The sequence below is a fragment of the Podarcis gaigeae genome (assembly GCF_964106915.1).
Source record: "Podarcis gaigeae genome assembly, chromosome: Z".
Lineage (NCBI taxonomy): Eukaryota > Metazoa > Chordata > Lepidosauria > Squamata > Lacertidae > Podarcis > Podarcis gaigeae.
This window is the reverse complement of record NC_139691.1, coordinates 4,732,963-4,748,640: the sequence shown is the minus strand read 5'-3', so window position 1 is coordinate 4,748,640 and position 15,678 is coordinate 4,732,963. Positions and strand designations below refer to the sequence as shown.

At 44.8% G+C, this 15,678-nt stretch overlaps 1 protein-coding gene across 4 annotated transcripts in view; it reads right to left on the bottom strand.

Moving 5' to 3' along the window:
* The window catches only part of COL27A1 (collagen type XXVII alpha 1 chain), a 245,466-nt gene that overhangs the window by 166,506 nt on the left and 63,282 nt on the right, over positions 1-15,678 (bottom strand). For all 4 annotated transcript variants that reach the window (XM_083721577.1, XM_083721578.1, XM_083721579.1 and 1 more), the window contains 3 exons: positions 11,064-11,108; positions 6,100-6,153; positions 2,459-2,503 (listed from right to left, as the gene is read on the bottom strand). In XM_083721577.1, the coding sequence (XP_083577703.1) occupies positions 2,459-2,503; positions 6,100-6,153; positions 11,064-11,108 (144 nt within the window). The remainder of the gene's footprint in view (positions 1-2,458; positions 2,504-6,099; positions 6,154-11,063; positions 11,109-15,678) is intronic.

Here is a 15,678-nt window from a genome sequence, read left to right as displayed (position 1 = left end):
CTGAAATGTAGCCTGCACTAAAGGTAAAAATTGCATCTGTTGATTCACCTACCTTTTCCTCTGCTCCCACCCACCACTGGTATGCAGCAGTTGAGCTGAAAACAATTCTCCACCCTTGCACCAGGCCACTGAATCTGTCTAATCAACATCTAAAGATTGGATCCTACAAACCTAACAAAGTGAAAGGAGAGAGAATATGCAAGACTGCCTTCAGTTAGGCCAAACAGCCCATACTTTGAGGCAGGGGTGATAAACCTTTTTGCACCAAGGGCCACATTCCCTTCTGGACAACCTTCCAAGGGCCACGTGGCAGCAGTTCAATTACACCAAAGATACTCAAGGTAGGTGTGATGCAGGGCCATGGATGTACCTGGGGGGGGCATGGAGGGACACATACACACACCCTAAATAAAAAAAAAAGATAAAAATACATAGCAAACTGAGGTTCTGTTCTCCCTGACAAAGCCCCCCACCAAATCCTGGTTCTGCCCTTTTGCAGGGCTGGCAAGTGCTGTGGACAGAGAAGAGTTCCAAGAGTCCAGAAAGAGCTGGAGAGCCACATCCTGTCTCCTGGGTCAGAGGATCCCCTCCCCTGCTTTACAATCTTCTTCACAGACTCTGCTCAGGTGCTTGCCGGTGAGGACAATCAGGCTGATGAAAAAGGGTCTTGGCCCGCAAATTGTAGCAGTCAGTTCCACTGGACATTAAGCAAGCTCCTCTCCTTCATAGTTTTAAATGGCTCTAGAAATCCCACTTCTTCCCTGCTGCTTTTAATGGGTGGATTTAAATTAGGCTGAAATACAGTATTTATAATGTGACTTAGTTTTGTGCTGGGTAGTTTCTGTCATTTTTGTGCAGGCTTTTTAGGTTGTCTTAAACTGTGATTGGTTTTCTCCCCCCAATCTATGCATTTTGCATTGTTTTGGTGGTTTGTTTTGAGCCTTTTGAATGTTTTTCTATGTGGTGGGAGACACACCCTCCCTATAAGTAGTAAACTAACTCAGTAGGGAAGCAGGGTGGGCAGTACTTTCCTCTTTGCTTCAGGGCAGGAGGCAAAGTGAGGCAACTGCCTCAGGTGACAGATGCTAAGAGACAGCAGCGAGAGTTCCCTGGCTGTAGCAGGGCTTGCCACAGGGCCTGACCTGGGGCCCTAAACTAGTCTGCTGCTTCGGATGCAATGTAAGCTCCTATCCCACCCACCAGTGCTGAACTCTCATTCAGCCACCAGTCCATGCCATCTTGTCCTCTGCCTCAGGCAGTGGAATATCATGGGCTGGGCATGCCTTGCTGTGCTTGTTTTCCACTTACAGGGCAGGGGTGGTGGTTCCACCACAGAGCCTAACCTCAGCATTTCTAGCATCTCATCTTGGAGCTTAGCTACAGGCTGAACCCAACAGGCATCCCCCAGCTTCTGCCGCACATCAGTTACATGCTGCTTGAGGATTTGTTGTTGCCAAAGACAGCAGGCAAACCTATGCAAGAGTTGATTAGGCAGAGCAAGGAAGAGTGGAAGAGAGACCTTCCTTCCTGCACACATGCACACACACACACCCAGTGAATCCACTGCTATTGAATTCCAGTCTGCCCAGGAGCTGTTGCTCAACCATGGGCAATTCCTGCAAAACCTAAGGGCAGTAAGCCAAGGGCAGGACAGCTGCAAGGGAGGCTGGGCCTGGCTCAGCCCCCAACATGTACCAGGGCAGAATGACTGGGAAGATACTGATAGCCAACAAGCAGGCTCACTGCAGTTCATGGACACTTGGAAGCAATAGGTCCCCAGGCAATAGGACAGGCAAGGCTGGTTCAGGGAGAAGGTAACGTTTGCTGCTGAGACACAGACCCACTGCTCCACACAAACCTGGCAGCAAGCCTTGGACTGCTTCCTTTTGCAGCAGCTGCTGGCAGGCAGGAGCCAGGGCAAGCAGATCAGTTCCAGCTGCTCCTCATTCCAGGAGAGCAAGTCTCATTGGCCCAGGCATTTAAAACCCAGAGCCCTATAGCCTGGCAATGACCTGTGCTCCCTGTTTACATGTGTGCTTTACTCCCATTCATGACAGGACTGCTGGTCTTAGAAGTGCAATGGGCCACTTTGCTGTCAGGGGTTCCTTAGCAGCTGTTCTGCACTGTTTCCAGAAGTTATAGGAGCGAACAGGGCAAACAGGTGTGCTTCAGCCCCTCCTCACCTGCTTGCCTTCCAACTTACAGTCAGTTCAAAGAAGAGTGCTGGTTGTCAGCTTCCTTTTCTTCCTTAGGCTCAGTGCAGAGCTCAGCAGGGCAGGGAGGAGGACCATGGGGCGGCAGGGGTGGGGGAGGACACCAGAATCTGTAGGCTTCACCTACTGCTGGCTCATTTGCCTTTCACCCTACTGGTCCAAGTGGGCCCCAGTCACCACTGCCTACTGGTTCCCTCCTCGTCCATGTCAGTGGAAATGTATAAACAAGGCTCTCTCTCACTTACCCGGCTGCCTTTTGGACCAGGTTCTCCTATAGGTCCAGGTAAACCCTGAAACACAAGAAGGGAAAAACAAAGCAAAGCAAAGCAAGAAAGACAGATAAATGTGGACATGTTAGAACTTTTTTAAAAATACACAAACACACACACAAACATCTGCAAACAGTTCCAAAGCAGAGGCTTCTCTTTGCAATTTAGGAGGCAGTCCAAGAGATAGCTCGGAAGGAATTCAGAGGGGAAGAATTATCATCATCACAATAAGCCTCCGGAAACAAATGCCCTAATTGTTACAGGGAGATGGCTCTGCAGGCATTCACATTTTAAAACAGAACTCATAGTTAATTCTGCTCCATTCCAGAGCAGCTCAGCTGCAACAGAGGAGTGGACTGAATGCAAGAAGGGAAAAGCAAAGGCTGGTTGATATCAGATTGTAGTAAGTTGCTCACGCACATGTACAGGCTACAGGTTGACCTCTGTGCTAATATATTAAGAAGCTATCAGCTACATTTATCACAAGGTAATGGAAAGCCAGGCTTAAATCCCAGGCCAGCAACTTTCAACCCTGCTCTGTCAAATTAGTTTTTTGGGGGGGTGAGGGTGAGAGTGCAGAGGTTTTCCTAATTACAGGAATGTGATATTGATGGTAAACAGAGGCAAGTTAAGCCCATGGCCAATGCTTAGTTCTGATAGAAAAACTGAGCATGTAAGTTCAGAAGCAGGAGATTTCTGGAAACCAGCTGCTGTGGGAAAGGCAATGGAGGAGGCTGCCTGCCTTCACAAAGGACTTGTCATAGGGGAGGTGTTGGGTGGTATCAAGCTTAGAATTGTGGAACCAGAGACCTGTGTGTTGCTGCCCTACATCCACCTTCCCCAACCTGGTGCCCACCAGATGTTTTGGACTCCCCTAATGGGAGGCTTTGAAAGGCTTTAAAAACCTCTATTTTTCAATGGCTTTTAACTGATGTCCTTTTATTGGATAGGCTACAGGGCGGCTGGGGGTGTGAACATGCCCTCTAGAGGTGGTTCCCATTACCCCTGACCACTAGCCTAGTTGTCTGGGACTAATAGGAGCTGCAGCCAAGCAACATCTAGAGAGCACCATGCTGGTGACTCCAGCTTTAGAGGCATGTTTCAAAGCGGGATTTTAGTCCCAGTTGGAGCTGGAGAGCAATGGAATAAGCCTCCTCTTCCCAACAATGTCCACCCATCTATCCACCCATACCTGCAACCAATTAAAGATGAAACAAAGGCATAGCTGAACACTACATGTTACCATGTAGTTTGACTTACAGAACTCATGAGGACTAGGAACTTACGAGAATCTCAAATTCTGCATCATTGCAAGGGGTAAATTAAAAAAAAACTGGCAAGATGAATAAGGGTTAAGGACTATTTGTCTGGAAATGTAAAGCTCATCCATTCTCACTGTTGAAATAAAATATTCCTATTTGAGACTAGGGAATAGGAAAAACGTATTAATTTCAATCTCTCCCCCTCTTATTCTTCCATCCTTCAGTTTTGCATCTGTGTGTGGGTATTCTTTTGTGCAAGAGGTACATTTCTACTAGCCATTCCCTTATTTTATGCATTTTTTCATGTTGCCATCACTACTGCAAGTACTTTTGTGCACCATTTCCTATCATATGCACTTTTTTATTTTTATTTTTGTGGCAAGCTGTTTCACAAAGTTCAGACACATGTGAATTACAAAGGGCAGCTCTGTTTCAGTTGCTCATGGGCTTAGGGGGTATAAATTAGGTGAGCTTGTACTAAAATGCAAAGTGAAAGAGATTTCTCTCCCATTCCTATAATAAACTTCCATGGTTATTTACTCTATGCCAGTTGCCAGACTAAATGAAATTGAACGATCTCCTTCCACCTCCAACTTCCATCACCTCCAATTCAGGAAGCTCTGAAAGATAAACCCATATCCCACTGTCAAAATGTTTGTTTGTATGCTTCTGCCATCAGGCCAAAGTTAACAACTTTGCCTCCGACGCCTGAACCAAAAAGAAGCCAAAGCTTCCAACTTTTCCACTGCGATGCAAAACCAAAACTTGCCAAAAGAAGAAGTAATGAAAGCACCGAATAAGGAAAGTAAACATAACTGAGACTGCAGAGGTTAGTGTGGGCAGCTGTACTATATTGGTCCCAGAGGATAAGAAACAGCGCTATTCTGCGCCTTCCCCCCTTTGAATAAGCTTCTGTTGGTGAAAAAAGCACACAAACCTTTGGCTTAGACAGAACGTTTCATCAAACAAATGGGAAAGCTGGAAACTTACAGGGAGAAAGCATTCTTGGTGTCTCATGGCCTCTATTGCTGTGCCTTGAATAAACTTTTTGAAAAGTTTGTTGAGCCATGCAGGGATAAGTGGACATTGTGGCACATTGCTTGCTTACTTATTTATATTTAGTATTATTATTTACAGGAACGTACAACGGGCCAAAACAACAAAAAGTCTTGTGACACATGCCAGGATTTCTCTATTAATAACGCAGAAAGAAAACAGTTGATTGATGGTGACAGCACTGTGTCAGGTATGAATCTGAAAGTCAGTTCCACAATCTCCTGCCCATTCAGAATGACCAACATCAGTTAAAAGCTTGCATACCCTTTTCAGCAACATAGGCTGGCATACAGCTAGGGTTCAGTGCAGGCCAAGCCTCTGATGCTCCTTTTATAGTTGCCTCCAAGAGAGAACTTTGGTTTCTGCAGCTTCTTCAACAACTGCATTGCCTCAAAGAGAGAAGGTGCAGCTATATCCCATCTCCCTTCCATAAGCACACACACATACACAACACAGATGCCCTTCACACCATATTTCATCCAGCAATTATTATTTTAGACACAGCAACAACAGGCGTGCATAGTGGAAAAGATGTGGGTGGGGGCCGTCCAGAGTGCTGCATGCACCCTGGCACATGCTGAGCCATTTGTGCACATGACCTGTCCCATTCCTTTGCACGGAGAGGAGAGCCATGCATATGCTTTCCTCCACTGAAACAAGCAGATCACGCAGAAGACTTTGCATGGTGTACATGTACCAAAAACTCCTGTGGCCTCTAACTCAGGGATAGGACAACCTGTGGCCTTCATCCCTGTGGTCAGAGATGATGGGGGCTATCAGCATTTCTCCTCATACACACTTTTTTGCAAGACAATGTTAAAAAATAATAACATATGTTTGCATGTCATTTTCATATATTTTTATCCAGTATATGCATTTGTGTGCACATTGCTTTGCTGGGGAATCACACTGCAAAATTCAGAAAAGTGCTTCAGCTTGTGCATAGTTTCAAAAAGTGCAAATTATGTTGGTTTAGCTTTCTATGCCAATTGAATCAAATTCTCCCCCAGCCTTAGCTAGGCTACAATTCCCAACATCCCTGACCACTAGGCATGCTTGCCTTGGCTGACTGACCTGGAGTCCAGCAACATCTCAAGGACCATGCATTTTGCACCGTGACCTACAAAGGGGGAACCCCCCTGAGTGGTCCAGAGTCTAAAATTACCTAATCACAATACTGGCATGCAAATACATTATAGCTGGGACTGAATCCCTTATTAATTTTGGGACACCGTAGCCATCTACCTGCCTGCCCACCAAACCCCTGTGCTGTACACAGCACGGTAAGATTTACTGCACCTGCCTGCCAGGATAACCTTTGGCACCTGGGTTCCCGTCAGATCCTCGTTCACCCTGTAAAAAAAGAGAGAGAAGGGCAGCAGGGCAGGGAATGGGAAGAATTAAATCTGGCTTCATGACCTGCATAACAGTAGTAGTAGGAATAAAATAATAAAATAATAATAATAATAATAATAATAATAATAATAATTCATCTTTCTCAACATGGTGGATGCCATGCTGATAGGCACAACAGGTTCACAGTAGACACAGTGCATGAACTTTGATCCATCTGACAGAAAGAGCATCAGGAGCACATATGGAACCCATCCACAAAAGAAGCACAGAGAAGCTCAGAGCTTGCATATGGTTATACCAGGGAGAACCTGAGGCCTTCGAGGTGTTATTGGACTCCCATCAGCCCCAGCCAACAATGACTAACAGTCAAGGATTATGGGAGTTGTAGTCCAACAGCATCTGGGGGGCCACAATTTCCCCATTCCTAGACTAACTAAACTAGCATTTGCTTCACAGAATCCAACATTCTCTTCATGTTCTCACCACAAGTAGCGTCTTCCCTCCCACTGCCATTTTGAAGATGCAGGTAGATCAAAATGAACAGAAAATAACATCTGACACATTATAAAGAAAGCAGTGGGACATGCAACAAAATGTTGCAGCATGGGGTGCTTCTTTTTAGGGTTCTAGTTGGCCCGCCCCATTTGGGGAAGAGCTGTAGCTCAGTGGAAGAGCACTTGCAAAGCCCCAGGCTGGGGATGCCCCTGGTCTGACTCCCTGGAAAGCAGCTACCAGTCAGTGCCAATACTTATTTAGTATTACTAAATCAGTGACAATACTGATTTAGATGCAGTCATGGTCTGACTCAGTATAAGACAGCTTCCTGTGTTCCTATGCTCTGTTTCAGAACATGTCATTCCACCCCGTCCTGATTTTCCCATTACCAATAGTCAGTATTCTGTGCCCATTGAGCATACCCAGTCCTTTATGTGTGTCCGTACGTGTGTGATGGGAGGGGTGATGTTCTTAAACATTTTTTGCACTTCTACAAACCTTGGTGTTCCTCCGAGCCTGCTAAGACCACCTCTCATGCATGGACGGTGTCATTCTGGTTGCAAAAACATCCATATTTGGAGAATGAATTTGCCATGAGTATATACAGAAACACCAAAAGACCACTGGTCCATCCAGCTCAGTGCTGTCAACACTGACTGGCAGCAGTTCTCCAGTGTGTCAGGTAGAGGGCCTTCTGAGTGCAAAGCAGATTCCCCCAACACTGGGCTGCAGCCTTTCCCAAGTGATGAAGGCTGAATCACAAGTAAAATCCCACAGATGTCAACAGCAGTTGATGTGAAACAGCAGAGTTGTGAAAGGGTTTCCCAGAATACAGTGGTGAAATGCAACTCATTACATGCAGAGACAGTCAGTGTGGTGTCATGGTTAAAACGCTGGACTATGACCTGAAAGACCACAGTTCTAATATGCACTTAGGGTTGTACTCACCGTTAATCATGCACAAAGTAGACTCATTTAAATCAAATGGACACCACTAGTTTAGGTTCATTAATTTCAATTGGTCTACTCTGAGTTGAACTTCATTGGCCATGAAATTCACTGGGCAACCTTGGGCCAGTCACCAGCTTTCAGCCTAACCAGTCACACATGCCCCTTTGAGCATCTTGGAGGATATGTGGGTTATAAATGCAATTATAAAAGAAGTGAAGGTCCTGAGCAAAGCCCCAACTGCTTGAATGTTGAATTCCCAGCAATAGATTTCATGCTGAATGAATTTGTGTATAAAATACTTTCACATCAAGCTCAACAGACTCTGCCATTCATCGGGTTCATTATTTATTTATTTATTTTACTGTAAACATCACGCTAATCTAAACAGAAAAGGGGTGAGGTGGGTGTAGGAGAAAATTAAATTACAGCCTCCTTCTTTAAGAAGTGATTCAGTCCACTCCAGCTGAAACATTAATGCACGACAGGGGGGGGGGAGGTAAAGTAAATGTACAGCTATATCCCTAACATAAAGGTTTTGAAAACATTAGAAAACATTTAGAAACTTAAAACGCATCTCCACATGCTTTGCCCTCCATGGATCGGCAGCCGCATGGCACTGAGATAGCATGAGGGGCCCCACCATAAATCAAAGCAGAAACCAACAAACACCTGAAATGATCCCCAGAGACACCTTTGGAATGCAAACATCTTCATTTGATATCTAAGTATGCCTTGTGTATTACAGGTGTTTTATTATGTGTGTCTGATTATGCTCTTCTTATTAACTTTGTATGCTAAAATCCACTTGCTTATTTCTGTTTTCTTGACTATAATCTATATTTGGCTGACTATTAAATCTTTTTTTTTTTTAATAAATTTTTATTAGGGGTTTTTACAAAATAAAGTACAGAAATAAACAACCTTTCTTTTATCTCAACAAAGTTTCATAACTTCTTTGGACTTCCTCACATCTCCCGCTGCCATTTTCATCATCATAAATTTTTCCCAGCAATTTATCATCTAATTTGCAAATTTTATAACCACTCATTTAAATATAATCCTCTGTAAATTAGTTTCTCTTAATCTCACTTTACATCCCATTTCGATCCGATTTTGTGGTGGCCAATTATTTATGATCAAACATCCTACTTAACTTTCCGCCAAATCACAATATTTTTGTAAATAAATCTTAAATTTCCTCCAATCTTCTTCAACCCTCTCTTCTCCCAGGTCTCGAATTCTGCCAGTCATCTCGGCCAGTTGCATATAGTCCATCAGCTGCATCTGCCATTCTTCCAGAGTGGGTAGATCTTGAGTTTTCCACTTCTTGGCGATAAGTATCCTTGCTGCTGCTGTTGCGTACAAAAAGAATGTTCGGTCCTTCTTTGGCACCATCTGGCCGACAATGCCCAGGAGGAAGGCCTCTGGTTTCTTAAGGAAGGTATACTTAAATACCTTTTTCAGCTCATTATATATCATTTCCCAGAAGACCTTCACCCTGGGACAAGTCCACCAGAGGTGAAAGAATGTTCCTTCATTTTCCTTACATTTCCAGCATTTGTTGTCTGGCACATGGCATATTTTGGCTAGTTTAACTGGGGTCATGTACCACCTATAAATCATTTTCATTACATTTTCCTTCAGAGCATTACATGCCGTGAAGTTCATCCCCGTGGTCCACAACCTTTCCCAATCCTCAAACATAATATTATGCCCAATATCCTGTGCCCACTTTATCATGGCCGACTTAACCATTTCATCTTGTGTATTCCATTTCAACAGCAAGTTATACATTCTTGAAAGTACTTTAGTCTTAGGTTCTAACAATTCTGTTTCCAACTTCGATTTCTCCACCTGGAATCCTAACTTTTTATCCTTTTTAAAAATTTCTTGAATCTGAGCGTAATGTAACCAGTCTCGCACTTTATCTTTCATTTTTTCCAAACTCTGCAATTTCCAATTGTTACCCTCTTTCTCTATTATTTCCCAATATTTCGGCCATTTGGCCTCCATATTGGGTCTTTTTCGGGCCTTAGCCTCCAGAGGTGATAGCCATCTTGGAGTTTTATTTTCCAATAGGTCTTTGTATTTTGTCCAGACATTAAACACTGCTTTCCTGACAATATGGTTCTTAAAGGCCTTATTGATCTTAACTTTGTCATACCATAAGTATGCATGCCAGCCAAATGCATTGTTAAAACCTTCTAAATCTAACACATCAGTGTCCTCTAGAAGTAGCCAGTCTTTTTGGCTGACTATTAAATCTTGACTGATTCATTCATTTGGTTCAAAGGAGTCGGCTGTTCAAAATGCAAAGAGATCCCAGCAACTTGAGGGGAATGGGCCAGGGAGATTTGGGGGCTCCTCCCTGCTTTGGCTCATTGCGCATTAAAAGATTTCCAGCCCTGGAAGGAAGAGAGCATGGAGCCTCTGATCTAGGTAACTGCTGCACAACATCTGCCAATGGAACTTAACCAAAGTTAGAACAGCAAGTAGCTTCTTTCGGCTTTGGCTTCAGGGTCATGAAAACAGTTCTGCAGCCCTGGGAGAAATCTGCTTAAGGCAAATGCCAATGGGAGCCAGCCTTATGAGGACATCCAATTATGTTTTAGGGGCAATGCCTATATAGCAGCCAACTCTATGGGACCTCCAGTTACATCTGGGAATAGTGCTTTGGGACCAAGAGGATTGATGGTGTGGATGGGTTTCTCTTTAAATCCATTACAAAAGAATAGGGAAGTGCTCAGATGCTGGAGAGAGATAGGCTGCAACACAACTATACCTTATAATTAGGACCAATGTATTGGGATTTGGGTGCAGGCAGGGTTAGGGAGTTATTAAAGTTGCCTTTTGAAAAGCTGCAAATCCACTTTCAGAACCTGAGGGTCAAAAAACCTGGGATGTAAAAATAAACCAAACAACAAATCGATAAATAAATTGGTGCTTTCACAACATGTTGCTGGATGAGAGATACCAGGGCAGGTTACAAGTGACTTTCAGCAGGTTCTAGTGAAAGATGGGCTTTAAATGGAGGCATCGATAATGTTTGCAAGGCACAGTTCCAGGAAGAAAGGAGCTGTAGGGGCTCTGTAACGTCAGCCTCCAAGGAAAGCTGAAATTTAGAAGCTCCCAAAATTCTTTTCTGCACCTACTGAAATCCTTGGGGCAAGGAGTGTATGTCTTTGCCCACCTCTGTATCAGCTGCTTTCTAACCTCTTTAAATTTCCAGCCTTAGAACAAACCAATCAATCAATTCAACAAGCAGCTGGGAATGGCTCAGAAATAACCCAAGCTATTTTTTGATTTGGGGGGGAGGCACTTGACTTATTTCTGAACCAATCCAGCACATGCCATGGGAAGGGCAGAAGCCACAACTAGTTAAGTCACTCTTGAAACAGAACATTACAACAACAATAACAACAACAACAACAATAGCAGCAGCAGCAGCAAGCGCCACTCACCTGGTCTCCAGGATGACCCGGTGGTCCTGGATATCCTTTCTGTCCCTGTTCAAAAGAATAAAAATTCAGGTAAATTGATTTTGTGGAAAGGTCTTTTTAAAATGCTAGAAGAATCATCATGCATGGATCAATGCATATGTGCAAGGAGAACTGGGGTTTGTATCCTGTAGCCCTTTAAAATCTGTTGGTCAGCAAAACCCATCAGCTGCAGCCAATGTGGCCAATGGTCAATGGTGATGGGAGTTGCGATCTAACACCATCTGGATCTAGCCATTCCTAAAGTAGGCACATTGTGGGCTTGTGATGAGAGTGGGCGAGACTAACCCTTGCCACATTTCATGGTTCATATGCAGTAGCTTGCTGCGCACCAGGGATGGGCTGTTGGTTATGTTTTCTGCAATTTTGCTACTCTTTCTTTCCCAGCATTGCTCTTCCCCTCCATCTTTGCCTCAACTGGATTATTTCCTCAGGAAGTGGTGGGGAACAACCAGGCATTAGGCAAGTTGGGTAGGTATTCCCCATGGTCTTTCCCACCATGAGCCTCTTCCAATAGAACTGAAATGACAGGCGAAAAACAAGAGTCTGAGTTTGATCGCCTCTACAGGTGTTTCTGGGTGATTCCGGGGCCTTAAATCACAACTGGGGTCATCAACTGAAGTGGAAGTCTCCTGCCATTTTTGTAATGAGGGCCCAAGTCAACTCCAGCAGCAGCCCTAATCCAGCCCGTCAACCCTCAGAGTGGCAGTCCAGCAGGCTTTGCTGAGCAAATGAGGACGGTTGGTGAAGGGGATGGTGGTGCAAATAGTGACTCCCGTCTGCAGGCCATGCATGAAAGGCAACCACCAAATGCATCACCATTTAATGGGGAGTTGCAAACCATCCAGTGGCTGTTCGGAGTCCAAAAAAGTACTTTGCAGTTCTGACAGCACAGAAGGGATCAGAGATGGCAAAAACCACATACAGTGGTACCTCCGGTTACAAACTTAAATCGTTCCGGAGGTCCATTCCTAAGCCGAAACTGCTCATAACATGAGGCGTGCTTTTGCTAATGGCGCCTCCCGCTGCTGCCAGCACGCAACTTCCGCTAGCATCCCGGGGCAAAGTTCGCAACCGGGAGCATCTACTTCCGGGTTAGTGGAGCTCATAACCCGAAGCGTTCGCAAGGAGGACTGTACGTAACACGAGGTTCCCCTGTACAAGCCTGCCACACACTCTTGCAGCAGAGAATCCTATTTTATAATGTATTTTAAAATACTTTCTGGCTGCACTTAAGGGCAAAGCGCTCTCTCAAAGGTGGCTTACAGAAGAAAAACACAGTGCAAATCACAAATCTATCTCTCTCTCTCTCTACATATACTGTATTAAAGAAGAAACTGAAATTTATTTATTTATTTTTAAACCACCCACCCAAGGCCAGTAGAGATTTACAATCCAGAAATGTCAACAATCCTGTAAAACCATCTCCCCCTGGAAAAAAGAAAAGAAAACCTCAAGAAAAAGCCAGTGAAAACAGATGGGTCTCTTCTTCTACAAGTCTGCGGTGATGATGGGGCTTGATGGATTTGACCTGCAGAAAATGTCTTCTCACCCTCACCGACTGGATTACTCCCTGAGGTGGACACTTCATAAAGGCCTCGTTTGCTGACCTTAGCGTGTGGGCAGGTTGGTATTGGAAAAGGTAGTCCTTCAAGTATATCAGATTCCCTTATGAAGAGAATCTGAGGCTATTCTGATCCAGCACTCACACTGTGAGTCATTTGCTGGAAGCCACAGGTGGGGAGAAGGCTCTTGTGCTCAAACCCTGCTTGCCAGTTCCCTGTGAGAACAGGATGTTGGACCAGATGGGCCACTGGTCTGATCCAGCAGGCTCTTCTTATGTTCTTATTTGACCACCGTGGAGGTGCCCCAAATCAATCCTGTGCAGATAGAAAGCCATGCCTTCCTTGATCCTCCCCACCTAGAGATTCTTGACCCGCCTTCCTGTCTCCTATTGCCTCTTCTATGCCTTATGCAGCTGCTTTACAGCCTCTTCCTATGAAAATAAACCACAGCCAAAGATAACTGGCCACAATAACTGCCTCTGTTCTGAACTAAGATGAATCTACCATCACATGCCAGCTTCGGGGCTCCATATTCAAATGCAGGGGCCGGAAAACACTGGCCTGGAAAGAAGTGCTTTGGGGGGCCAGTGATCTTGTGTGGCACCCCAAAATGCACATCTATGGGTGCCATGCCTGTAAGAGGTACAGCCCGAAAATACAAGAGCTTGCGTCGGCCACTTTGGCCTCTGTCCTCTTGGAAGAAAACACAAGATGTCCCTTTTTTTCCAGGGCAGCTGACAGGTATAGGGTCACGTTCATCTACTGATTCAAAGCTGAAAATCCTTTTTCAGAAAAGAAAGAAAAAACTAACCAACACCAAACCACCAAATTTATGGTCTATTAGCATCATCTGGGGGGGGGGGGGGATGCTGCCCAGAGAAAGCAAGATTTGGTCTCCCATGGGAAAATGTCTCTCAGTTGTTTGGTCAGCAGTTACATATACCTTGTAAAAGGGGGCAGAAGGCATTGTGGGTAAAAAATTAAAAAAACAAGGCGACCAGGGTAGGAACAGCCAAACTGCCACTGGAATCAATGCCCTGGGAAATCACAGTGATAGACAATCACCCCTTTTGGTGTGAACTATGGCAGAAATAGAGCATGTCGCTTACATAAAAATAAAAGTGTCTCTGACTCAGAAAGCTGAGGAAATGCAAATATTCAGACTGCAAATGAAAATGTTTCTGTGGCAGCAGTAAGAATATGACCCTGTGATGTGGACAGCCAACTCCCATCACCCAATTCATGTCAGCTGGAGCCACAAGGTCTCACTCCCTGTTCTAAGGAGTAGCAATCCCTCTTGTATGCAAGAGATGGAAGAATGCCTCTATTCAGAAGAGGTATTTACTCTGGAGAGCAGAGAATTCATCTTCTTAGATGAGGGATAGGAAAACCTGCAGCCCTCTGGATGTTGCTGGACTCCCAGCTCCCACTATCCCTGACCATTGGCCATGCTGGCTGGGGCTGATCGGAGTTGGCATCCAATTACATCTGAAGGACCACAGGTCCCTGTATCTAAGAGGCATTGAGGATGGAATGCCTCTTCTAAATAGAGGCATTCCTCCGTCTTTCACATGCAATATGGAGTGCCACTCTAGGCTTGGATCAGGGGTGGCCGAGGTAATGCCTTCCAGAAGTTTTGGACTGCAGCTCCCATCAATCCTTGTGACTGTTGGCCAAGCTAGCTGGGACTGATGGGTGTTGTAGTCCAACAACATCTGAATGACACCATTTTGGTTACCCCTGATTTGAAGAACCTCAGACAAGTCAAACGATAACATAATGCAAGGCTATAAAATTATATTCAAGATTAAAAAGAACAGTGGGTTAAAATAATCTGAGTCTAACCGACAGTAACATTTTCAATATGTGACAAAACTAAACTATCATCTTCTTTGGCGATCACTCATAGCCAAGTAAGCTTGTCTTCCATAAACACGGTTTTAAGAATGCGTACGTAAGTGATTGTGGATGCCAATTCTGGATCCACACATCTTTCCAAAGTGGGAACATTGTTTTCTGGGCGGGAGTTGATCACGGTGTGGATTTGCCAAGTGTGCCTTCCGCTTAGCATGTTTCTCCCTTGCGTTCTGTGTTCGAGTGTCTTCAAAGCCCATGACACCTTTGGTAAAGGCTGTTCTCCAATTGGAGCGCTTGCAGGCCAGTGTTTCCCAGTTGCCAGTGTTTAGACTACATTTTTTTAGATTTGCCTTGAGACAGTCTTTAAACCTCTTTTGTTGACCACCAGCATTACACTTTCCATTTTTAAGATCGGAATAGAGTAGTTGCTTTGGAAGATGATCATCAGGCATCCACACATGTCCAGTCCAACAAAGTAGATGTTGAAGAATCATTGCTTCAACACTGGTGATCTTTGCTTCTTCCAGTACCCTGGTATTAGTTCACCTGTCTTCCCAAGTGATGTGTAAAAAATTTTGGAGCCACCGTTGATGGAATCTTTCGAGGAGTTGGAGATGGCGTTTATAAGTTGTCCATGTTTCACAAGCATACAGTAAGGTTGGTAGGACAATAGCTTTGTAAACAAGCATTTTGGTTTCCCTGCATCTGCCACCAGCACAGCGACATCCACACTAAGGGGCAGCAGATCTCCAGGGTTTCAGGCAGGGAATCTTTCCCAGCCTTGCCCGGAGATGCCAAGGATTGAACCTGCGACCTTCTTCGTGCTTAGCATGTGCTGATTCTCTGACATAGGATTATTGGAGCCTGCTTTGTACCAGGTCAGAACACTGGCGCCTCCATCTAGCTCAGAATCAGCTGCACTGACTAGCTGCTGCTCTCCAGGATTTCTGACAGCCCTACCTGGAGATGACAGGAATTGAACCAGCGACCTTCTGCATGCAAAGCAGATGCTTTGCCCCTGAGCTACAGTGCCAACCCCTGACGCCAGCTCAGCTGCTAGTCATAATGGTTCTCTCCAAACTTCTCTATGGGCCATTAGGTCTTTCTTTATCCCTCCACTGGTCTTCTCTCTCTTCCTCCCTCTCTTTTTAAAGTTT